The sequence below is a fragment of the Emydura macquarii genome, unplaced genomic scaffold (assembly GCF_026122565.2).
Source record: "Emydura macquarii macquarii isolate MOO-44397 ecotype Brisbane River unplaced genomic scaffold, CSIRO-AGI_Emac_v2 contig_629, whole genome shotgun sequence".
NCBI classification, from domain to species: Eukaryota; Metazoa; Chordata; order Testudines; family Chelidae; genus Emydura; species Emydura macquarii.
In genome coordinates, this window is record NW_027130766.1 from 7,166,597 (window position 1) to 7,192,045 (window position 25,449).

The following is a 25,449-nucleotide window of genomic DNA, read 5'->3' on the forward strand; positions in this document are numbered from 1 at the left end:
CGCCGTGCACACCCAAAGCAGCCTTAGGTACACAACCACAGCCAGTGTAGATACTCACGGCACATTACAATAATACCACCGAGGTCTTCGATAGCACTTGTCACCTGTCGATCTCCATGCTTTACACAGTGCGGATAAGTGGCTATATCTCTAGGGCTTGGGGGGGAAGCGGTTAATGATTTTGAGAGGCTTTTTTTCTTCTTGTTTTGGCTCAATTGAAAACTTTCATTCCGATCGTTTTGAAGTGTTTTGTTTAGATTTCAACCGTTCTTCTCTGTACTTTTTTTCAATGAAATGAGCTTTGAGCTGGAAATTAAACGCTGTTTTGTGCCAGAGAAACGGAATTTTCCATTTGGAAAATGTCAACGTTCTGAAACGTTGAAAGTTTGGGGGTTGTTTTTTTTCCTTGACATTATTTTCAAGCTGGTAAATTTGTAGCACCCGACCCCGTTCCACTAACCGGCATGTTTTGACTGCAAAAACAATTCATTGAAATGTCCCACCCCACTCTAATCACTGCCCCCACTGTCCAGATGGGGAAACTGAGGCATAGGCTGGCTAAATGACTTGCCTAAGTTCAGTGGCAGAATCAGGAATAAAACCCAGGTCTTCTGACTCCCAGCGTACTGCTTGATCTACTGGACAACATCCACTGCCTGGTTGTCCCACTGGGCAACGCTGCCTGAATCTCCTCAGAATCAGTTAGCTGCTGGAGGACATCTCCCCGGCTGGGCGGTGAAAGGGTTAAGACTGGACGTGGGTGGTTTGGTTCGAAGCCCCCCAGTGGGCTCCCCGGGAGGGCTCATTAAGCTAGCCCTCTGCCCCCCTGCCCGGGGAGATTAATAATTCAGGCCGTGACTCCAGACAGCCAGTAGAAGATCAACTCTCCCTCCCTCCCCTCCTCCTCCTCCTCTCTCTCTGCCTCTCCCCTCCCTACCTCCAGCACCAGTCACTCTGCAGCGGGGATGGAGCGGGATTCAGGAGCTGTCTAACTCTGCTGGGGAGGAGAGCAGCAGAGTGAGAGACCCCGCTGGGCTAAGCCAGGGTCTGCCTGGGCTGGAAGAGGGGAGCCAGCAGCACCGTTCTCCCTGCACTCAGCTGAGGGGAGAGGGAGCCGGAGAGCTCTGGGGAAGGAGGGCTGGAGAGAGAGACGAGGACTTGGAGACTCTTCGAGGCGCGATGGACCCCAAGGACCGCAAGAAGATCCAGTTCTCGGTGCCCGCGCCCCCCAGCCAGCTGGATCCCCGGCAAGTGGAAATGGTAAGGGGAGCGCTTTAGCGGGTTCGTTCACGATTGGGAGCGCCGGGGGGCGAGGAGTGACACGGAGGGGAAAGGCTGGATTCCAGGGCTGGCACCTGTTTGCTAGGGTCACAGACGCACCCGTGCCCTGCTCTGAACAGGAACATGCACAAACACGCTCACAGATACAGTCACACACACACACAGACACACTCGTCTACACACAGGTGAGGGCGCACAACTCACACACCTGGTCACTCAGGTACTCGTACGCAGGCACACACTTACCTAACCATTCACACACATCCACAAAACCCAGTGCAAACAAACTCACACCCTAGGCCACTCGTGCACACCCCAGGTTCGGACACATTCCCATGCATGTGCAACAGTGCACACTGCTGTGCGTGCACTGCATCCCTCGCACGCCCAGTCACACAGGACACCGGCACACCAGACACCCCTCCATTTAAAAAACAAATCTGAGCCCTCTCCGGTGCGCACGCCGCCTCAACACCCCCAAACCCAACGCGCACACACATGTACGTGCATCCTTCGCACTCACACACCAAGCGACAGTGGGCCGGATCCTCTGCTGGTGTGAATGAGTGCAACTGATCTACACCAGTTGAGCATCAGACCCTGTATCCGGAATGACCCCCCTGAACCCGATCTCTGGTCAGCCCAGGGCCGATCACATCCCCTTGAAAGCCTCACATCTCCATCCTTTTCTTCCATGCCCCGCACTAACTCTGTTTCCCTCCCAGGATTCCCCGAGCCGGGATTGTCCCCGAGCCGGTCAGTGTGCTAAGGCATCTGTGCAATAAGCAGATAGAATTTCATAAAAGGCGCCTAGTTCCTTAGCAGCCAGGAGGGCAAAACCCGAGCTCTTTGCAGAACCAGGCCCCTGGGGAGAGAACAGCATCTGTCAGTGACCACGCAGGGTTAACTCTGGCTGCAGAAACCCATGCCAGCTGCACAGGTGAGAACCAGTTGTGTTTGTCAAGCCCTGGTGCCTTCAAACAGGCAGCGCTGAGGACTGGATTTGTTGAGTCCAGCTGCGATTTGGATCCAGGTCCCACAAGCCCGCACCAAAGATCAGAGGGGGGGAGGGCGTCCGATCAAAGGGTACGGCAGTGCAATTTCACAAACGACCCGGTTCCGCTTGCACTGCTCAGCCTCGTGAATTGCAAGTCTAGCCAACCTGCGCCCCGCGCCGTGCACAGAACCTCTCCCTGCCAGTGGGTTAATCTTGTGAGCACATTGTCCTCTTGGGAATTGGTCAAAAAACAAACCTGGTTTCCATTGTCGGGGAAATTCTGTCCCCACTGGCCTGAGAAGTTACCATCTCATGGGTGTCGGAAGCCTCATGTGAATTGGGTTCGGGGGCCTGGGGCTGGTGGACCTGTGTCCATGTGACAAATGGCACCATTAGCACCGGTTGGCCCTTTTGCTAGTGGCCTCAATCGTGAGGCCCAAGGGCTAGGGAAACTGACTTCCCTTCCCTTCCGACTGACTTCCCTTCCCTTCTCTTTGAGTGGGGATGCCAGCCAGGCCGGCTGCCGGCAGCTTTCCCTGATGCTGCCAGTGCTGTGTGGATGAAGAGGGATGTCGCTCCCCAGGGCTGTTAATCAGGCACATCTTCAGGTGCTAAATCCACCCAGAGACCCCACCTGTGCCCCAGAATTGCCCCATGTAGGATACACTCAGCATCGATCTCACTTCTTCCATGTGCATGGCTCCCCCTGCCCCAACCTTGCTTCTGTAAGAGCCGGTCTTTCTCCCCACATCTCTCCCTGCGTCTCAGCCTTTCTCCCAAAAGCGAAACCCACTTCTGGCTCTTTCATCTCAAGCATCTCCGAAGGCAAGGAGAAGAACCTTGGGTGTCACGGCCCAGCTGCCTTCATCCCTCTGGATGCTGGATTGCTTGTCTCATCCTCTACCAACCTTTCTCCTACCACCGCCTGTCAAACGTGTCCCTGGGCTTAGACGCTTCCTGCTTAGCAAACTGGGGACATTGAGTCCTCCGCGCCCCCCCAAGTCCGAGTCTCTTACATCTCCCGTCTCACACTCACTCGCACACAATAGATCATGAACACACACACTGATACAAAATACCAATGCACAGCTCTTGCCATTTCTACATGGATACACAACACTAACACCCCAACTTACACACCAGCCACTTTCACATAAGATCAACGCACACGAGTGCACGGGCACACACCAGCTCACTTACCGTGCACACAGCACTACCTCACATGTACACACTAAACAGCCACACGCAGAGAAAGTCCAGGCAAACTCAGAGGAGCACAAGTCAACTCAACCCAATTGTCTGTCTGTCTGTCTCTTTCTCTCAGGACAAACCTCAAAGCGACTCCTCCCTTCCCCCCAGCAGTTTGGGTAGCTAATGCCAGGGCAGGGAGAAAGCTGGGTGCACATTTCTAAAAGGAAGTTTAACCCCATTTTTTCAAAGCTGGCCACTAAATTTGAGTGCCTCAGGTTCTGGATCTCCAGCTTGAGATGCCTTAAAGGGACCAGGTGTTTGGAGGATGCTGAGTGCGGGGATGTCGGTGGAGCTGAGGGACTCAGCACGTTGTGAATAATCAGGTCCCTTTAATGCATTTCTGTCTCGGGCACTGCTATGTCCCCACCACCCTGGGTTCTGAGCCGCACAATCTTTAACATATTTACTCTCCTGCACCCCTAGGAGGAAGGGCAGAGCTGTTATCCCCAGGCAGGCCAAGTGTCTTGCCCAACATCATACAGGAAGTCTTCAGCAGAGCAGCAAGTTGAAGCCGTGTCTCCCTAACCACAAGGCCATCCCTCTCCTTTGATTTCAATCCCACAAATCAGTGACCACTTCTCAAAATGTGGACCTAAATGACACCCTGCAGAGCCCCTTCCACCCCAGGGACAGAGAGGGGAAGGTGACCCCTAACTCAAGAGCCTTGGCGCTACTGATGGAAGGTGTGGGGGAAAGCCTGGAGAAAGTGTAATGGAAACGTTAGGATTGCAGCCAGCTCAGACTGCATGGCCAGCCCCGGGCATTCCAAAATCATGAGTCAGAGGCCAAAAAATCACAAGATTGGCTCAAAAATCATAAGATTGTTTTAAAAGTAAATAAAGTGGAGGTTCTTTTTATTTGCCTGCCAGTTTCTGAGCCTTTACCTGTGTCACATTTTCCTTGCTTTCCCCAGCAGCCAGGGGTGCTGCAGACATCTTTATTTTTAAAAAAGGAAATCTGAGATGTTCATGATTCCAGGGGCCGTCCATTGTCGAGAAGCTCGTGATAAAATCGTGAGAAGTGGCTGCTCTGTGATCTTTAAAGGGCTCCTGGAGGACATGCAATCTCCAGGGCGGCATGGCAGGGCTGGAAACCTGCTCTTACCCCTTGGGGAATCCCTGTTAGCTGTAGCTGTTGTATGGTTTATAACCTGTAGAGGGTATATACGTGCAAGTCCAATCCTGCCCAACAGAGGGCAGTGGTGATACATACATGCTAAGGGTTTGGCTGTGGATTTTTGGCACAGCTGGGAAGTGGACTGGAAATTGTCTGGTTAGAGTGAGGTGATTAGAGGGCCAGTGGGGGGCTGGAGAGGGCATGTGATGTTGATGGATTATCTGGGGGGCACCGGATTTTATTATTATTTGTATTATTGCAGCGCCCAGGAGCCCTAGTCCTGGCCCAGGCCCCATTGCACGAGGTGCTGTACGCAAACACGATAAACAGATCATCTCTGCCCCCAAGGAGCTGGTGACTTAGAGTGGGGGCAGCGGGGGAGCACCGGGAAACAAGGAGACAATCTTGGTTGGCAGGGTCAGTTGTGACATCAGTGCCCCTGTGACCTAACCGTTACCACGGCGATCGTAGGTACCACCACCAAAGATAGCAGATGAGCTTCCTGGCTGAGCACTGTGATACCATGTCTTGGGTGGCCCCGATGCCGAGTCCTGGGGACCACAGCAATGGCTTTGCTTGGGGGGGGGGACCCATTCCTTGTGGGCCAGAACAAAGGGAGGGGGAGGAAAGGGGGGCAAGGCGTCATCGCCTCTCCTCACCCCCCCATGGGGCAATCAAGTGACGCTCAAACCCGTCTCTTCCCCCTCACGCCCCCCTTCAGATCCGCCGCCGGAGGCCCACGCCTGCCATGCTCTTCCAGATGTCTGAGCACTCGTCCCCAGGTGAGGTCTGCTCTGGCAGGGGGCAGGGAGGGGGTCGTGGTCTCCATCCCAGCCAAGGGGGACGTAGCCGGGAGCGTGGGGGAAGCCAGGCAGAGCGCGGTTTCCACAAAGGCAGGGGCTCGGCCACCATCGGGTCCCTCTCTTCCCCCCATGCCTCTCCCTGGGTGCAGGAACCTCCTCAGCCTTTCTGGAGGGGAGGAGAGCGATTGAGGGGGGGGAAGCTAGATTCATTGCCAGGCCAGAGCTGGTGGTGACAGGGACTGGGGGGGGGGCTCTCGTGGCCATCGCCGATTAGCTGAGGAGAACCCGGGAAGCAGGCGAGCGACGCCTTCCCGGCTAGAAGAGCAATTGGGGTTGAAGCCTGAGGACTCCCCACCCCAACCCCCCATCCTGATCCCAGGGGACCCCTCTCCCCTCCCCGCGTGGGGCTGAATCCCAGATGGAGAGGCCTCGAGAGACCCCAGAGATGGCGCCCAGGAGAGCGGGTCTGGCTCTGGGCCGCGCTGGCCCGCAGCAGGGGCCGTTGGGAAGCTCCATGGAGGTGCTGGCAGGTGCCTCTCCCCACCTCGTGGGCACCTCCCTGCATGTTTGATCTCGCCCCAGCCCTGCCCGGAGGCTGGCATGGAGGGTAGGGGCCTGATCCCTGCCGAGAGGGAGTGGGGCGAAGGAGGGCAGCTCCAGCCTGGCCTCTGGGCCCTGAACCAAAGTGGGGTTTGCCTTCCGTTCTTAGAGGCTCCAGCCCCAAGTGTCTGGGGATCTGGCCCCTCTCTGACCCGCAGTGTGTGCCCCCTGCTGTCGTCCTGCTGCCCCGGCTTGTGCCCTGACTGTCTTTTTTTCTTCTTCTTCCCTCCTCTCCCCCCGGTCCTCTGGCAGAAGAAGAATACTGCTCGTACCAGGTCAGTGACGCGGGCAGGAGGCAGGGACCCTGCGCGGAGGGAAAGGGGAGGATGGGCCGGGTAAATGGAGATGCAGTAAAACAATCAGGCAGACCTGTCTCTGCACCCCCGGGGAGGCCCCTCCACGGGAGTCGGTTGAGAGGGTGGGAGGTGGCGGCAGCGTGGATGCCCAGTTCACCCTCGGCTGGAAAGATCTGCCACGCTGGCATTGCCCTCTTCCCCCATAGCAGCTGGCAAGTTTGGGGGGCAGGGGCCGGGGCCTGGGCCAAAGATCAGGAGAGCCGGGGGGACGGCAGGTCAGGGTTGAGGGGCGCTGGCAGAGCTGCTGGGGAAGCTTGCATTGGTCCCGTCCAGCCGCTGCTTTCAGTCGTCACCTTTCAGTCGCGCTAAAATTCACCGCGTTTATTCCCAATTGGGTGAGGGAGAAAACGTCAGGGCACAAACAACTGCTTGCCCTTGTGAAGCCGGCACGACAGGGATAGATCGCGTGGTGCCACGTTACCTTGGAAGTTCCCAAACAACTTTAGCTGCCGCAAAGCCCGGCTCAGCCCCCACGCTCCATGAGCTCACAGCGAGAGATTATCTCTGCCCACATTTTCCACGACTTCTCCTTGATCTCGACTAAAATTAAATTCCTTAATGCATGACAAAGAGCTAAGCTGTAATGGAAGATGAAGGAGGGAACAGGAGCCAGGAATCTGAAGCTTAGGAACTGGTTAATGGTTTGGCTGCTCTTCAAGCCCACGCCACAATGCAGAGAAATCACAGTTCGTTACTGTAGCAGATTTGCGACTTATCTCGTAATTGCTGCGTACTTTCGCCACCTCGCAGCGCACTCAGAAAGCCAGCCCCTTGCTGGAGTCCATGGACCGTGCCACATGGAACCTTTCACCGCCATGTGGCCAGTTCAAATCCTGCCCCAGCTCGGCACTGACAGTGAACGAAACCTGTAATCATCAGATGGGTGTTTTGACAACTTACATGACATGAATGCGCTGGGCCTCAGCCCAATCCCGCAATAGCAAGTGGCCCTCACTGGCCTGTCTGAGGAGGGGCATCCCACAACCTGCTCTCAGACAGTCTGCTCACCTGAAGTAGAATCCAAACTCATCCCCGCACATACACCCCGACCCCCACCACTCTTTGGTGTTTTGGGAGTTGACAGTAAGACAAAGTTCAGTTCAAACCCTTTTCCTCAGAGTTGGCAGCGCCTAGGGTTCCTCCTTCAGGAATTCTCAGCCCACCCCCTAAATACCTTGGTTTGCTTGCAGTGTTGAAGCCATTTTGGGCCCAGGATATGAGACAGACAAGGTGGGTGAGGTGATGTCTTTTATTGAACCAGCTTCTGTTGGTGAGAGAGATGTGTTTTTGAGGTCCACCAGGCCCTTCTTCAGGCCAGGGGAAGGTATCTGGAGCGTCACAGCTAGGGACAAGGTGGAACGGCTTGCTAAGCATAAGGAGTTAAGATGTCTTGCAAGAGACCATTCAAAATGCAGTGGGCAGAGAACACGGCTGCAGTTTTTGACTTCAGTGTCTAGGCCCGTCGAGCCAGGGCTTTTCACCGGCCTCAAACCCGTGCCCAGCGCTTTGTTTTCAATGTGAGGCCCAGGGCCGTGGTGAAGCCATTTGCAAAGGGGTGCGAAAGTCCTTGCTCCGCATTGTTCAAAACTTGTTGGCCTTGCTCAGAGCCCCAGATTTGCTTTGGATTCCCTGCACTTTGCCCCTGCTCTCGTTACCCCCACCCGGGCCTCTGTGCTTAACAGCCGGCATCGCTTGTCCTTGGCACTGGTGAGAGGAGCACGGGGCAGCAAATGTGGGGTCTCCCCATGATGAGCAAGAGAAGGTGGCTGAGCAGGGGCCTCTGGCTGGGCGGCTGCTCGACTTGCTATCCCAGCCCTGAGCTCGGCCTTGGATTCTTAGGCCCGTCCCACCATGTTACCTGGAGACTCTCTTGATTGCTCTGCTCTGGTGCTGTTGACTTTCTCCTCCTCCTCCTTTCCAGAGAACGCCAGGTGAGGGCCACCTCCTTAAAACAAAGAGGACCAACCCATGTGTCTACACGCCTCCCTCTCTCAAAGGTAGGGCTGCTTTCATTTCATCCCTTCCAAAAAGAAAGCCGGGAGCTGTGGTGAAATGCACCTTTGTGCAGAGGGCATTACGTATGGTCTACAAGGTCTGTGTAACACTCAAGTCTTGCTTCATCTCCTAGAGATGGGTGGCCTTTTTCTTCCCTCTGCACGGCGGTGTGTTTCAGTCTCGTTTACTCATGTCTGTATTGGTTGTTGGACACCTTACTGGTCTTCCACCATTGGGGGCAATGAAACTTACTCAGTCAGTTTCACATTTCCCTCTATTGGGTTTGGGTTTCCAAAAGCTATAAGGAAAAAGCTAAAATCCCTAAAGGTCACAAAACCCTTCGGGTCGTAACTTGGGGACTGCACGCTACTGCTGCATAGCCGGGCTAGCAGGGGGAGCTGGCACACTGGGTTCCCCCCCACCCCATAACCTGTTAAAAATAGCCAGTGTGTTTTATTTTAAATGCCTCAGAACGGAGACAATAATTGTGCAGCCCTGTGAAAAAGCTAAGAGCTCCACAAAGATCAAATAAGCCCAGCGGCATCCCTAAGAGGGAGCGAAATAATTCCATCTCCATTCTACAGGTAGGGAAACTGAGGCACCAAGAGGGGAAGTGACTTGCTTAAAGCCATGCAGCAAGTCTGCGTCCCGGCTGGGCTTAGAACAGAAAGATGCTAGCTGCCCGTCCCTTGTTCAGTTGACTAGTCCCTGCTCCCTCTTTCCAGAGGTTTTGTGTTAAAAAGACAGAGATTTAGATCCAGAATTTGTTCCCTCTGAGACTGACAATTATAAGGTCTGATCTCAAGGGTTAAAGAGCTGTGCTTTTCTCTGCGGGTTTTCCTATAGCTGGCCTGTCCTTATCTGTCAGCAAAATAATTACCGTTATTAACTTTTTTGAGCAATGGGCCAGCATGTATTTGGTGCATTGCACATGTGCCACTCACACCTTATTTTGAGGTCTTTAAGGGGGACTTAGTTGGTACATGAGGTTTGTGAATGAACCTCTCCACCGGGGTGAATTTCTCTCTCTCCCTCCCAAGTTCTTTCCCAGTATTATATTACGGTCGCTTGTAGAGGCCAACCAAACTGAGCCCCATTGCGCTAGGTGCTGTACAAACACAGAGCAAATAACAGTCCCTGCCTCCTCTGCCAACTGATTTCAGTGGCGTTAAGGGGCATGACCCTGTTTTTCTCAGCAAGTGTCCCTATCTGGGCTGTCAGATGTTACCAGCTGGAAGAGTGTAAGGTACCAACCCTATACCAAACTCAAATTTCTCATTAGCACCTTTTGATCTTAACGAGTGTCAATGGCAAAATCAGAGGGCCCAGTTCTCCTCTCTCTCCCTGCCAGTGTAAATCAGGAGCGGCGTGCCTGAAGCCGGTGGAGTTGCACCACATCACTGTCAGAGGGAGATGAATCAGGCCCAGCGTGTTTACTGACACGATCTATTTAAAGCCTTAATTTGACGCCGTGTGTGCGTTCGACAAGCTGTCTGTGCTGCAGACACTGCCAAATATTTAAGAGTTTACTGCAGCGCAGGACTCTCGTTGCAGGGTGTGTGGCGATGAGGGGTGAGATGCAGAGAGAGGATCATCGCTCTGCCTAGCTCGTTTCTTCTGTCTGCCATCCCAGTGAGCTCCGTGTGCGTAGCAGACATCCTGGAGTTCAGGCTCGCCCCTCACTGCAGTGTGGGCAAATGCAGTAACTCCCATGTTACAGATGGGGAAATTGAGGCACAGAGCGGGGACAGGAGGGGTAGATAGTGGGGATGAGGAGTGGCTTTAGGAAGCATGTTTCTTGCTCTGCTACTTCTCCCTCCCTGTCTCACATACACAGTCACGTCGTTTCACTCATGCACATACACACGCGTGCACACAGAACCTCTCTCTCTCTCTCACACACACACACACACACACACACACACACACACACACACACACACACATGCACTGCGTCAAACTCACACAGCGACGCACACGTGCTCTGCACCGTGCATAGCAATTTCCCATCCACCGCTTGCTCCCACCTAATCCCCACACCTATTGTTCTCACCTCTCTCTCTAACATCTCGGGTTCTGTGAAATCTGGCAGGATTCAGGCCCTGCTCTCCCTCCCCCGTGTTCCCCGCCCTCTGCTTTGTTCCCTCCTCGCTGCCTTCGAAGGCGCTTTGCCTCCTGCATGGCAGCAAGAGAGGGAAGGACCCAGGCATAGCTGGAGGGCTGGGTTACTCTCTTGCTCAGCTGGAGCTGATTCCCATGGGGCTACAGAGGGACCTGTAATTCGGGGAAAGCAAGGGGGAAATCTTGCCCTGGGTCGATAGCACTCACAAAACGGGCGTCCCAGAGGGCACACTGGGTACAGAAGGGCCCAGACTAGATGTTCCTGGGCCAGCAAAGGCTGTACAGCTTGGAAAAACCCCAAAGAGCCCAGGGTTCAGATCCTCCGCTGATGGGAACCAGTGCAGCTCCAGTGCAGTGGAGGATCTCGCCCTGGAGCTTGCTTTGTTTCAGCTCCACCCAGTGAAATCCACAGTGGCCAGGGCAAAGTCTCACTCCCAAGATTTAAATGCCCCGTGCTGCACATGTCCGAGGGTACGCCCACACTGCGACAAAAAACCCGGGGCGCCAAGTCTCCGAGCCCAGCTGACTCACGGGGTTCGGGGTGAGGGCCTGAAAATAGCAGGGTGGGCATTCAGGCTTGGGCTGGAGCCCAGGCACTGGGACCCTCCTCTACTGCCATGTTATAGCCCCACCGCCCAAGTCCCGTGAGCCCATGTCAGCTGCCCTGGGCCGGCTGTGCCGGTGTTGCAGTGCGGCTGTACCCACAGAGTCACAGGAATCATCCAGGTTGAAGGCCAGAAGGGACAGTTGGATCATCTCGACTGGCCTCCTGTAAATTTCACCCCATTAGCTTTGTGCTGAGCCCAGTGTCTCGTACCCCTCCCCCCAGGAAATACTACCCCCTCATGGCTTTAAAATGACCCTCCCCACCCCACCAGGGCCAATTATTCAGTTTCCTACAACCCCTTTGATCTGTAAGTCCCCTGCTCCATGAGTCCCCCGCTTCCCGCAGCCGGTGCTGGGAGCAGGACAGGGTGGATGGGGGCAGGAGGAGGTGGGCCTACAGTCCTGGGCTGTTCCAGCCGCAGTTGCTGTGATGCCCGTGGTAAATGGGAGCTCAAGTCTGGGCAGCAGTTAAGGCCCCTCTAACTTTGTCCAGGGGCCAGGGCAGGCCTCAGGATGGGGGAGGCGCATCGCGATCTCCCTTCAGTCTCAGTTCCAGCACGGGAGTGAGTCAGGGCCACTTTATCCCCAAATCAATGTTTTCCCTCCGCTCCAAGATGCGATAACGCTTGCATTTCAGACCCCTGTCTCCAAGTGCCTGGAACCACCTCTGCCCTGTCCTTTGTACCCAGCCCTTAGCTCACCCACAGAAAATGTTTCCTTGTTCTTCTTGACTTAGCAGGGATGTAGTCCTCAGCGAGGAATGTGATCAGCCTCGTTGGGGAAGAAAAACAGGCCCGAGAGACACAGACAATGGTCCACTGTTGACAGTGCTTATTACTTGTGGTGTTTATCTCCACCTCCAATTCCTGCCAATGTCTCCCTCTTAACCCAACACACCCACTGTACTTTACCTAACCCGAATCAGTTTATTTTTTCATACATGAAGTAGATATTTAAACTGCTGCGGTTTTCTGGTTTTTTGTTTTTTACAAAAGGCTCCGAGTCTGTGCTAAGCCCTGGCTTGTGCAGAAAGTTCTTCCCCCTAAAAATCAGATCAGATTTCCCCCAACTGGCCGCATTCCCAAGGCCTCAGCAGCCACAGTCGGGATCAGATTTTTCAGCGGAGCTCAGCTCTCATTTAGGCCTCTCCGAAAGAACCAGATGGGCTCAGCCCCCGCTGTGAGTCGACGGCCAGATTTCCAAAAGACAGGGGAGATCTCGGGCCTGTGATGGCACATGCTGGCTCGGACAGTGCGGAAATATCATGCTCTTCTGACCGTCTCAAGGTCACTGATAAAGCCCCAGGGTTTTCTTGGGAGGATGTGTAGGATAGCAGGGCACGGAGGGTTTGTCTACACTGCAACTGGGAGTGAATCTCAAGCCTAAGAGTCGGGTGGGTTCAAAAGCCCGAGCACCCCCTGTGCTAGAATGTCCACACAGCTATTTTTAACGCGCTTGCGCGAGTCTGTCTGCCTGGGCCGGGAGGTTGGCTCCCAGCTGCAGTGTGCACATGACCCAGCACGTTCGCCTGGGGCAGCCTGGAGCTTTATAGCCCAGGGTCACCCCACTGCAAATTCTCCTGGCCGGGAAGCTTGTGGCAGGCACAGCCAGCGTCACTAGACCCCATGGGAAGCCGGATTTCATGAAGGCTGCCGCGCTGCTTGGAACCCTTTTGTGCTACTTCCGTGTCGCAGCGAGGGTGAGCAGGTAGGATGGCTCACTTCATCCCCTGGTGAAGAGGAGGAGGTGGATGAAGACCCAGACCCCATCAGCATGTCCAGGGCTGGGTCTGCTCAATGCACTGAGCCAGCACCGTCCAGGATTCCTTCAAGGGAGGGATGATTTTGCCCCATGTGCCGCGTCTGTTTCACTTCCAAACCGGCAAGAGAGGCAGCGTGATCTGCTAACAGGACAATCATCATCATCCTGGTGGAAGCTGGGACTGCATGAAGTTCCTTGGTGCTTCCTCACCTCCCTTCCCGGCCTGGCTTTCCACTCTGGCTCATTTTATACTTAATGAGATGCTGTGGAACCTTTCCCTTCAAAGAGGGTCACTGCAGCCAAAGACCTGCAGCATGGCCACGGCTGGCCCGGGCTCCGAGACTTGGTGTGGCGGTTTTTATCGCCGTGTAGGCATACGTCTGCTGATCTTTCGGACAATCCCCCGGCAGGCTGGGGAGAAGGTGTTGCCAGCTGCGTTGCTATTTTGAAGCTGTCTGTCTCTGATCTGCCAGTCAGTCCGTTTGCATACTAGATGCATCTGTCCGGGGGGGCGCTGAGTGCATAGGTGCACTGACATTTGTTATTGTAGGGCTGCCCTGTGTGCTGGCCAGAGCCTGCGTACCCAGAGGATTGTCATGGCTGGGTTGACAGGCACACACGTCTGCTTCAACAATCTGCAGGGCTGGCCCTGCACACAAACAGGCCTCTCCGCTCCCAGGAGGAGATTGTCTGCTCCACTATATCCGCTGCTCAGAGGAAAACCAAGAGCATCCGAAGAGCAACTCCGCAAGCACAACCAGCGCTCGGGGTATCAGCTCTCATGCTGCTATGGAGGAGCTGGCCTGGCACCGCCTGCTGAGCCTACCACTCCGGGAGCTGCCCTGCGATAACAACCAGTGCCCGTGCTCTGTGTGCGCTAGCCGCTGCACAATAGCTAAGTAGTGGTCACGTCACAGCACTTACAAGCAACCCTACAATAAACAAACCAGCATGCGCAGGTGATGGAGGAAAAAGCCTGATCATGAAACAAGTTTTAGGTTCACAGCTGTGGTTACTGTAACCACAGTGGTTTGAAGAATATGGTGGTAATGTCCTTTATAGATACCAGGCTTGGTAATATTCTGCCGGCAGTTGAAATCAGGATTAACGCCTCTGAAATCAGGGGGTTTACACAGGCATGAAACTGATGTGAGTGAAAGAAGGATCTGATCTGTGTGAAGTACCAAGAGAAGGGTGAAGTCGTTAGAAAACAGGACTGGGAGTCAGGACTCCTGGGTTCTGTTCCAGCGTTAGCCACTGACAGGGTGTGATCTCAGGTATGTAACATCCTCTCTCTCTGCCTCAGTTTCCCCATCTGTGCAGCAGGGTTAACACTGACCTGCTGTGAGGGAGTTTGTGAGTGTGCTCTGCTGTTTGTAAAGTGCTTTGAGATCCTAAGAAGGAGCGTAGAGTACAATACGCACAGAGATCGCTAGTGGGGGGCAGCTCCCATCTTTTGGATCACTCGCTGCCAGAGACAATAGAGGCTGGGTCGCCTGCTGGGCTGGAAGCTGCGCTGGCGGGACCCGGCTCCCGCTGGCAGGAGTTGGCTCTTCTGCCCTCCCATGCAACGGCCTGGCCTGCTTGTGCCTTCCAGCCATGCAGCGCATCGTGCAGTCGCACCTGGAAGCCAGCAGCGGCCTGGAGGACGGGGAGCAGGAGGACAGCTCCGAGGGGGAGGCCGAGGATAGCAAGTTGTGTGACCCGGACGACGAGGACTCCGAGATCCCTGGCCCGTGTGAACTAGAGAGCCATACCGTTCCTGGTAAGTGAAATGCACTATAAATATCCCCGGGCGGGGAGGAAGGGGGCAGGAGCAGCAGGTGGAGAGGGGCTGCAGAGGGCATGGGCAGGCACCCCTCAACTCGGCCCCCACCAGAGTCCCTACTCCAATCCTGCACCTCCTGCCGCGCCCAAAATCCCCTGTAGGGCCTCCAAGGCCGGGAGAAGCCTGATGGCCCCAGTGGCAGCACAACCCTGAGACAGATGTTCAGGTCGTTCGATTTTCCCTAAGGAGGGGAGCACAGGGCCGGACAATGCAGAGCGATCATGTGCTACGAGGACAGGCCAAGGAGCTAGAAAGACGGGAGTCGAGTCCTGGATCCTGTAAGAGTGGGGCTGTGTTTCCAAAAGTCCTGGGTGAAAGCACCCAACAGACGTAGCCGACGGTTGGCAGCTGGCTCTCCTTCCACCGCGAGGCAGGGACGCAGGAGAGATGCTCTACTGCGAGCTTTCCTGGTTGACCTAGGGGAGCCGCTCTGCGCCTCAGTTTCTCCATGTGGGGACACTGATAATCCCTGCCATCCCGGTCTAACGCCAGCAAATATCACAGCTCTGTTGCTAGCTGGGTCGTCACGTTTGTTAGCACGGTGATGGGAGTCGCTGCTTTCCTCCCTGTGCTGAGTCCATCCCCGCGGGACCCCAGAGCCTGATCAGCCGTCCCTGAACCCGAGAGCGGGACGAATCAGCAGGGACAATGACCTGCAGGTTTAGGCTCAGCGGTAACTCGGGGATGACGCTGCCATTTCGTTGGGTGGCCCCTCTAGGAGAGTTTGTATCTGTTCTGCAGCTCGAAGGGCGGCTGGGCATTTCCAAGGGCATGGTGCTGGCTTTGCTCCACTGAGATTCCTCTTGGAAAGAATGAGGTGTCCAAGCCCAGTGCCCTGCGAGACAGCCCTGTGCAGGGCTGGGTTCCCTAGACGCTCAGGTACTCCAGTGCCAAGCTCCAGCCGAGGCGGCCGGACGGGTGGGAACCCAGCCGTGCCCCTGGTGCGGTCAGTTACAACAGTGCAGCCTGGCTAGGTGATGCTACCCGGGCAGAGCGGGGGGAACAAGCGCAGAATAGGCTGGTCAAAGGGCCTGGGGTGGAATCAGAAGGGCAGAGGGTAGATGGGGCTTTCTTGGCCATTTGGGGGGGGGGGGTGTTTTAACCCCTCTGAGCCCAGAAAGGAAGTGATGCGGGGGAAGGGAGAGCAGTTGGGAAGGAAATTCCTGCTCGTTTGCTTCAGTCCAGGGCAGTTTTCCCTGGATCGGAGTCGGGGCTTCCAGGGATTTGGAAGCAGGTGGAAGGTAGCCGGAGTAGCAAGATTCTATTTAAAGGCCTTGCTATTCCCCCCCCAGCCCCCCCGCCTTCCTTGGATCCCACTCGCTGGGGACCCGCTGTGCATACTGAAATAGCCCTTCATTTAGCGCCTGTGCTGCTAGGGAGAAACCTGTAAATATTCCCCACCGCCGCCACACATACATACGCTCCCTCCCTGGTACAATGAGCCACCCGTCACCTAGGAAACCATCTCTGTTGCTTGGCACGAACAAGCAGTGCCTTGGCATTCAATCAGAGACACGCTCCCACCCCAACCCACCCACCTGCTTTCCCGGCACCGGCGGGGGGTGTGGAGATTTCCCCCCCGCCCCAGTTAAATTCAGGGGTGTGGGAATCACTGAGATTCCTCAGCCATGATTGCCACGGGTCACATTGGGAAAGTTTCTCTTGGCACTTCGCCCACTCAGCTCCGAGCAGCGCGGCTTCTGCTCCGGGCAGTGAGAACCGGGGAAAGGCGGCTGGCTTTCCTACTAAGTTCTTTGTTTCTTTCATAGTCCTGGGCTCCCCTCCGCCCCGCCTCCCCCCACTTGCCCCGCTTCCTTGGGCTCCCCCTTCCACAGCTCAGACGGTGCCCCTTCATCCTGCCCTGCATCCCCTTGCCCTGCCAGTCCTGGGCTCCCCCCGCACACACACAGCCCTGCCAACACAACTGCAGTGAAATCTATTTAGGAATGTGTAACGTGCCCCTCCCCAGAGCAGCTGCGTGTCCGTTTCAGATCTGTGTCCCCCTAGCAGTTCAAAGCCTCGGTCAGGATCAGGGCCCTGCTCAGTGAGGCCCTGAACAAACACTTAGGAAGACTTAGCAGCTGTCCCAGCGAACTTACAGTCTAAGAGGACAAGTCATGTATGAAGTGGAGCTGGGGGGCCGGGGGGAGGGGTGGAAGGGATATCATCGAACAGCTACACTCTGATAGCTACCTTTTGCAATTAGCAATCGGCAGAGCAGCAGCTGTCCCAGCCTGCCCCTCCGGCCACCACCAATTGGCTGATTTACGAGCGGCAGCGTGGCAGCGGAGGCATCTGAAGGAAGTGAGGGCAGCAGCTGCCGAGGCTATTGGCAGTGCGTTGCGATGTAGATGTATTACAGTGGTACCTAGAGGCCACAGTAGCAATCAAGGGTCCCAGTGTGCAGGGCACTGTACGTACCCATAGTGAGAAACAGCCTCTGCCCCCCAGTTACTGACTATCTAAATAGACGAGGTAAAGGATGGCAGGGGAGACTGAGGCACAGAGTTGCCTGAGGCCACTGCCAGAGTTCAGACTAGAGCACAGGTCTCCTGAGTCCAAGCCCCAAGGTCTGCACCATGAGGGAATGAGGGATCTGGCCAAAGGGTCTGTGTCCTGACCTGGCAGCATCATCTCTAAGGCTGAGACGGGCATCCAGTCTCCAGGCCCCATTCAGTCCTTGGCTGCCGTGCTGCGGCTGCAGACAAAGGAGATGAGCAGAGCCAGCTGCTGGCAGGGGCAGATTTTTCCCCAGGGGAGACACTTGTCTTCTTTGCAAGTGGGCTGAGATTTGCCAAACTCAGCCCACCAAACAGCCATCAGAGGCCAGCAAGAGTGACTGGGGGTTAAACCACAGAGAAGCAGTGGCGGGCGGGGGTAATAGAGAGCTCGAATCTCATCGTGGCTGAATTGGGCTGAAATTGCCGGTAACGGAGGGGGAGAGACGGGATTTGTGCTTTGCAGACGGCGCGCCAGCCGCCCTGACCTTCGCTGGTCGCTCCCCAGATGGCTTATCTCGCTACTGTATTCATCCAGGAGCCCCGGCGATGAAGGAGCTGCCTCCAACACCTGAGGCAGCCATCCGTCCGAAGCCAGCTCTGCCAAAGCAGCACTCTGGTAAGGGAATGGCTCCCTCTTGTGAAAGGCCGGGGAGAGGGATTGTAAAATGAGTAACTCGAACGGTTCAAACCAAATCTGGGAAGCAGCTGACGCTGCTTTTCACAGGCTCTCACCCCTTCCCAAGTGTGCACACACACTTCCCACTGTGCCGCAACGCTCCAGAGGTGCCGGGAAGCTGCTGATTATAGCAGGGAGAAATTTTATCAGGACAGGAGGCACGTGTCATCACAGTGGCTCTCTCAGCTCGGGGAGAAGGGCCTGGGGTTTCACGCCTGCGCTGGTGTCCAGGCCTCCTGCAAACACAACTTCCAGAGGGTCTGGTGTGTGTGCAGGGGGAGCAGGTGGAGTGCGGCAGGGTTGGGTTGACACTAGGGAAGGCAAGCTGTGAGCAAGTCTTGGAGTCAGAGAAAACCCTGGTGTCTGTCTGCATCCAGCAGCCTTGATAAAGGAACCTCCTTTCCATTCACTGCCCCGGAGTCCTGTCTCTCTTCTACCACAACAGCTCGGTGGTTTGGCTGGTGCCGTTCTGTTCTGAAAGGGAGACTGCCAAGAAAGAAATTGGGGGTCAGAATCTGCTGTCAGTTCCTCTGGGGTCAAACCAGAGACATTAATGGACTTGCTCTGGATTTACACTGGGATAATTCACAACGGACACTGGTCCCTCTGCATGGTAACAAAATCAGTTTCTGATCTCATTACCCCCCATGTAAATCTGGAGTAAAACCAGTGAAGTCAATGGAATTACACCAGATTTATGCTGGTTTAACTGACATCAGCATCTGACCCGACGTTTCCTTCTCTGTGTCCCTACAAAGCCCTTCAAGGATTAGAACTGAAAGCCTCGAAAAAACCCAACAACCTTCAGTTTAATTTTTGTGGCTGGTTCTGTTTGAATTCCTTTGCCATTTCTGGAGTGTGCTGACTCAGGGCGATGAGGGCAAACAGCCTGCCCAGTCTGCAGCAGTCACAGTCACATGCATGGGGAAACTAAGCTCACTGGTTTTGCTTTCTGCTACGAGTCAGTTTCGTTTAGCAGAAGGGTGAGCAGATAGCAAGTGGGAAAAATCAGGCTGGGGGTGGAGGGTCATAGGCGCCTGTGTAAGAAAAAGCCCCGAATAGCGGGACTGTCCCTGTGAAATACAGACATCCGGTCACCCGACTTGGCAGCAGCAAGGGACAAAGCCCAGATGTGCTATTGGGGGGGTGTGGCTGCACTGCACTGCAGTTCTCTCTGCCCTCTAGCCTCACCCAGGTGTGAGCAGCAGCCATGCCCCAGTTACTGGCTTCTCACTGGCGGTGCTGCACTCCCGGGTGTGTTGCTAGGGGAAGAAGAGGTTCTTTGTGTGCAGTAAGCTGGGCCGCTCTAGGATTCTTTGCCAGTCCACTGTGGAGTGAATTTGTTTGTCGTTCTGGGCGCAGGGAGGGGAATTTGAGAGAGCACTGGAGGACAATCAGTGGGTCTCTGCACTTGCCCATGAACGTGGCTGGGGGCATAGCCCTGGGGTTTTTTGTGCTGAGACACTTTGGGATCCTTTCCCAGCCAATGGCAGAACTTGTCGGTCCTTCGAAGGGAAATTGTGGGAAGGCTTTGGAGACAATCAGCACTTGTGGTTTGGCCTGCGTTAAACTAGAGCCCAGGGTCTAACGCAACCCCCATCCCGGTCAGCTAGCCTGGGCTTAAAGCACCTCCAAACCCAGGTCAGAGGGGGTTTCGAGCGAGGGGAGGCTTGAGCTAAAACTGCAGTGAAGACGGACTCCCTTGGGCGAAAGGATTTTGTGGGCTGGAAGAGGGCTCAGGGACAACACCTGAGTTAACACTGTAGGGGTGACATACCCTGGGCTTGCAAAACCTCCTTCAGCAGGAGTTTGCTTTGACTCTCAAACCAGAGGCAGTTCCCTTCTGGGTCCCGTTTTCCCTTCCTCTTCCCCCTCAGCCCCCAAAGCTTGGTGTGTGGAGGGGCTAGTTTAACCCATTTTTGGAGGTTCGCCCATCGCAGCTTTCTGGCTCTCACAAACTAGCTGGTTCCCCTTGGATTTGGGTTCTTCACGACTCTGACTTGGGCCTCCCACTGAGCATCTGATTGCCTGATATTGTGCTGCCCAACAGCCACTAGCTAAGTGGTCGAACCATCAGGACGTAGTGAGCATGTCTTGCCGTTCAGCTTAGCTATGAGAGGGGAGCCCTTCGATACACCTGCAGGACTGCTGGTCAGGGCACATCGAGCTGTGACATGAGTCTGGCCCCCTGGCCGGTTTATTTATCCCCTTTGTTAACATTTCCAATGGAGATTTTGTGCAATGCGTCTTTTGTTCTTTTTCTTGTTCATTGCTGCACCCCTGAGAAGCCCCGGGAAGTGAGGCCAAAGCGTTTGAGCCACGTATCTATCCAGCCGTCGTCAAATCACACAAACGGAAAGGTAAGCTGCTGGTGTGAGAGGTAGCAGAGGAGCCGTGATGATTTGTTGCTGTGGGGTGGGAGACCCAGCAATGCTTCCAGGGTTAATGGTCTGTCAGCATCTCCATTATGTTTTCAGAGGAGGCACCTACCTGACATGACGCTAGCCTGGGGCACAGATGTTATCAGCCCTGGTTCTAGTCTCCCTTTGGGTTCTGATCTGACCTGCATGACGCATCAAGCTAAAATTAGCACCATTTTCAAACCCCCAAGGTCTAAGGTCAGATCTCCACTCAAGCCTTGTCGGAATAGCTAATGTCCTTCAGGGCGGGGCTGCGCCTATGCCAGCAGAGAAATGCCACCTGTTGGCACAAGCTGCATCTACACCAGGGCGCTATGTTCGTCCAGCGGTACCAGCACAGCATTTCTTCTGTGGACAAGGCCTGAGGCAGGCTGGACCTGATTTTCAGATCCACCACCCACCGCTCCCATCAATGTATCCATCTGACTTCTTCTTCCTCTGCAAGCTGGGCCCCAGGTGTCTCAGAAATGGAGACACCCCAAATCAGTGGCGTTTTGTGACTGCAAATTAATCAGGCTCCCCAAGGTCTTTCATTAGCCTCCCAGCTGTGCCTTTCCTCCTGGAGCGGGTAGATTGGTGGGCTGGCTGAGAGGCACTTTGGAGCCTTGGAAACAGGAGGCAAAGGGGAAGGGTCTTTCCAGAGGACCCTGATGTTAATGTTGGAGGAAGGAGAGCTTGGATCTGGATCTGCCCTGGCCTCGATGGATAATCAGGATTTCACTGATTCGTTGTGACCTTTTAAACCACGTGTCTGATCGTTGCAGGAAGCCTTGAACCCTCATGATGGGGGATGGAGACGCCCATCATTGGATTGACATGCTGGTGTTTGCTCCCATTAGGTGGCCAGAAAGTGTCCTTCGCTGGAGGGATAGAGGAGCTCGGAGATGAGCTGAACTCACTCACTGAGTGGGAGAAACCTGAAGCAACTGAAGGAGACGGGACCAAGGCCCAGGAACCGGAGCCAGGGCAGGACGATCCTCCCCCGAGCGGTAAGGTCATGAGCCTGTGGAGCAAGAACAGGGGTGGGGAGGATGTTATGTAGCAGGAGCAACCACAGAATTGATCAGTGCTGGATGCATAGTCCATAAGTAGAGCCAGGTAGGGCAGAGCACACCAGCACTTCAGGGGAACCCGTTCCTTGCGTGGATCTCAGAGAACTTCACAAACATCCATTAGAGAAGCCTCATCTAACCCACAACAGTGGTGTAAGCAAAGGAAAATACAAGAGCCACAACCCCAGCTCTGAAATGCAGCCACCTCTGGGGTGGAATATGGCTAATGTTTTCAAAGTGCAAAGCAACTAACAGCTGGGAACACAAAGTGAAGGGGGGAACCTGCATCCTGTTGAAACCACATGGAGAAGCTTGGCTCAGCAGAAAGGCTTTCCCTGAACTAGAATTTGGCCAGGCCACCCTGCTTAACACCCAGACTCTTATAAAAGAGCCATGTGGCTCTTTACCAGCGATAAGCTGGGATCCCTGCCCCAGAGGTTCACTTGGTGGGATCCAGGGACTGGATTTTCCCCCTTAATCATTCAAACAGTTTAGCATTTTGATTGCGTGTGGTCACTGTTTTGCGACGGGATCTCAGCCTGGGGCAGTTTGGAAAGCTACATTCATTTTTATTCTCGCAGCAGCCTCTCTGTGTTAGAAACCGGGCACAGGCAGTCTGGCCCAATGGGAAGGACTTGAGGTAAGTGGTTGGGGTCAAGTCAGAATCAGGAGGCAGAAGACGAGTCAGGATCAGTGCCGGGACTGCTGGCCAGTGGTCCGGAGCAGAACAGAGCATACGGGCAGTAACCAGAGACTAGGCTAGGGTCAGGCCCGGAGCTGAAGCAAGGCAGAAACTGGGGGCAAGAGCAGGAGTGAAGTGGGAACAGGGGGTGGAGGCAGACTGCAGGAGGAAGACAAGAGTGGGATTGGATGCAACACCCATAGGGCATGCACGATCACTCAGACGCTCACTCAGCTCACTTCCTGGCTTAAACAGTGGTGCGAGCCAATCAGGCGGCCATACACCTTGTTCCAATGTGACTTCCTGTGGGACCTGACCTTCCAGGAATCAGGAGTGGTGGTGAGGTGCTGCTTTGTCTGACTCCCTTGGTGGTAACAAGGCAATGTCAGAGACCCAGGGCCTCCACAGCCCCAGGCTCTAGACAAACCAAAGATCTGCACCTCGGAGCCTTAAACTAAGGACTGCAGGCAATCAAGGCTCAGCGCACCAGGCAGCATGCAAACAGAGCACAGGACTGATTCCTGGCCCGGAGAGCTCACAATCTACAGCTGCTGCATCTTTTGGTTTGTTTTTTTTCCCCTTTTTCCCCTCCCCAGAATACGTCAAGGAGCGGAGACACGTTGGTTTTGCAGAGAGACCCCCACGCTCCGTTAATGTGGAGAGCCACTCTGCCACCTCCCCGCTGGGAGGCACCAGTTAGCTTGGGTGGCAGAAGGAAGATGGAGGGAGCAGCCCCGGAGGTGAAACGCGCTCATCTTCCCGCTCCACGTGATGGATCCTCTTTCCTTAACAGCCTCGTTTATTTTATTCCCCTACCCCCCTTCCTTTCTCATCTTTCTGATTTTCCTGTCACCTGCCAACGGTTGGCTTGTTTCTGTTAAGTGAATTTAGTGCTGGCGAAAGGTGCCAGCGTGACAGATGTTTGAAAGCCTGTGTGTGCCCATCTAGATGATAGGGATGGGCAAGTCCTCTTGCTGCGGGGCATCTAATCCATCCCAGGCCGGGAGGCTACTGCAAGATTTTCCCTATTCTCCATTTACTAGTGCTCTGGCCAGTCTGCTTAAATGTGCCAAACAATGGGGCTTCCACTCCCTTCCCTTGGGAGACAATCACACGTCCCAAAGAAGTACAGGTAGCAGCAATGTAAGCTTCTCTCAGGTCTTCAACCGCAAAGAAAGGCCCTTCCTTCAGGGAGTTCAGTCTTTTTGGTCCTTTCAGTCCTTGCCCTCTTTGCTCAAGACTGCTACAAGTGAGGTGGGGAGCAATTAATGTCAGTGATGGTGGTGCATGGGCGGTGGAGACCCTCCCCACCAGGAATAGCCCTGAGACTCACGAATCTTGGAGTTGTTCTAGCATGAGCTGCTCTAGAATGTGAAATCCTGATTTGTGGGTGTGTGCACATGCAAAGCTGGGCAAGAATTCCTTCCTTCCAGAGGGGTGATGATCTGGTCTTTAACTCCCCTGGTTTGTATATTTCATTTAAGCAAACACACCCTCAGCTTCTCTGCAGGACCACAGAGTGAGAGAGGAACACTGGAGCAAACTCCAGCTCCATGTCGCAGAGGAAGCCCAGTGCTAGTAAGGGAGTGCTGACCAGAGGATAAAGCTTGAAGATGATCCATGCAGGATCATGCCACCTACTAGAGCTTTCAGTGGAGCAGAGGCTGGGTGTAGGAATACTGAACACAGGGGAGACAGGGCAGGCAGGAATACTTTAAAATTAAAATGTGAAATAGTAGTGGAAGGAGAGTAAAGTGAAACTCAGTTGAATAGAGGTGGGGCCAAATTAGGGTGACCAGATGTCCCTTTTGCTTTGTTTTATATATGGAATTATCCTTCGCCCCCCAAAAAAGTGTCCCAAATTTTCACACTTGCTATCTGGTCACACTGGGCCAAATCACAGAGTTGGTTCATCAGCCCTGAAGACTGAAGTCCTCTAGTTTATATCCCTAGGGCAGATAGGGTCAGTGCAAGCTTCCCCCACCAACATGTTTCAAGCTGGATCTGCAGCATGGACCCTGGCCCAGATCCTCGAAGGTTTTGTAGGTACCTAACTCCCATTGAGCCCTTCTCTCTAGTGAGGGAGAAAGGAGTTCAGTCTCCACAGCCCAGTCGATGCTTGACTTCTCCGCTGACACTGCCTAACAAAAGAGGCCAGTTTGTGCCAGTGATGGTGATTTTTGTCCTGCGGCCACTTATCTACTGGGACCTGAACCAAGAACCCATTCACTTATGTCACAGGAGCCACCACACAGCTTACAATGGCTAGCGGCTTGAGCTGGATTTGAACCAGCCCCCTAGGGGGAGCAATAACATGGAAAACGCAAGAAGTTCTTGTTGGCCGAATCCCAAATGCTGTTTTCCAGGGTTATATCATCCCTAATGGGGCTGCGAGCAAGAGGCAGCTTCTTAGTCTAGTTTAGGTCTCTCTCTCTCCTCTCTCTCTGTACCCTTTGATCCTGTATTGAGCAATGCTCCTTCCATGCACCAGACCAGCTCCTCGCTGCTGTAATAAAGCTTTGTAAATAAATATTTGCAGTGTGTTTTATTGGGGGAGAGATTTGGGAGAGGGGAAAGAGGAGCAGATCAGATACAATAGGTCTGACTATTCCTTCTTGCATCACCAAGCACCCAGGGACAACTCCAAGACCTCCCAGGAGCAGATTTGCCAGGGTACAGTAAGTACACGAGGCTGGAACCTACCTATGGGGTTGGTGTAGTGGTTAAATGCTTCCCTGCTTAGCAGCAGACTCGGGCGCAACTCACGATTTCTCATGTTCCGTAGGCTGCGAGGGCCTCGGAGAGCCACAGCGATGGTGACAGAGGGAGCGTGGGCTGGAGTTACTGCACTGCCAGATGCTTAAAGATGTTCCTGTCTGAGCCTCAGAACAATGACTGTGAGGCTCTCTGTACACGGATGGGAAAGGCAGGGGAATTAGGGGGAGGTACAGGGTGGGCAGCACCTGTGCAAGCTTCTTCATACTGACCTGCCTGGCTCCCCTTTAGGAGTGAGAGGGGCATTCAGGATCCACTCAGTCTTTGGCCTCACTGCTGAGTCTTCCAACAAGCAGGTGTAATCATGGTGGGGTTTTGTGATGTGGAACCACATCTGCTAGGATCAGATAGCAACAGCTTCCCACCCAAGCTGGGCCGGAGTAGAAGCAGTGACCTAGGTCTGATGGTTCCTGTAACCCACTGCCAGCCCTCTGAATTCTACAGTGCTATTGGTAACAGGTGACCCTTAAGTCCCATGACCCATGGGTTGTACGCAATAGATGCCATTGAAATCAACAACAGTTAAGTGCATAAATAGCTTTGAAGATCTGGACCCTGCTCTGTTGTCTTGCCTCTGGAGTTTATTAGTCCAGCTCATCCCAGCTCACTACGTCTTAACGTGCTCCTC

The 25,449-nt window shown here is 54.4% G+C and overlaps 1 protein-coding gene across 3 annotated transcripts; it reads left to right on the top strand.

Moving 5' to 3' along the window:
- Positions 1-968: 968 nt before the first annotated feature.
- On the top strand, positions 969-24,578 carry PPP1R1B (protein phosphatase 1 regulatory inhibitor subunit 1B). 3 transcript variants are annotated; one of them, XM_067541216.1, is made up of 9 exons: positions 969-1,260; positions 5,367-5,427; positions 6,301-6,323; positions 8,326-8,401; positions 14,485-14,652; positions 17,680-17,832; positions 20,181-20,252; positions 21,152-21,301; positions 22,643-24,578. In XM_067541216.1, the coding sequence occupies exons 1-9, from the start codon at positions 1,180-1,182 to the stop codon at positions 22,744-22,746; spliced, it is 888 nt and encodes a 295-aa protein (XP_067397317.1). In that variant the 5' UTR covers positions 969-1,179; the 3' UTR covers positions 22,747-24,578. The 3 variants fall into 3 exon arrangements, with proteins under 3 accessions (XP_067397317.1, XP_067397318.1, XP_067397320.1); XM_067541217.1 differs by having other exon boundaries at positions 17,722-17,832; XM_067541219.1 differs by having other exon boundaries at positions 17,752-17,832.
- Positions 24,579-25,449: the final 871 nt, after the last annotated feature.

What these genes read in the sequence shown, in the direction of transcription:
- PPP1R1B (XM_067541216.1), top strand. Translation starts at nt 1,180, where the DNA reads ATGGACCCCAAGGACCGCAAGAAGATCCAGTTCTCGGTGCCCGCGCCC. An exon ending in AAGAATACTGCTCGTACCAG is followed by an intron (nt 6,324 to 8,325) that starts GTCAGTGACGCG and finishes CCTCCTTTCCAG; the next exon opens with AGAACGCCAGGTGAGGGCCA. An exon ending in TCTGCCAAAGCAGCACTCTG is followed by an intron (nt 17,833 to 20,180) that starts GTAAGGGAATGG and finishes ACCCCTGAGAAG; the next exon opens with CCCCGGGAAGTGAGGCCAAA.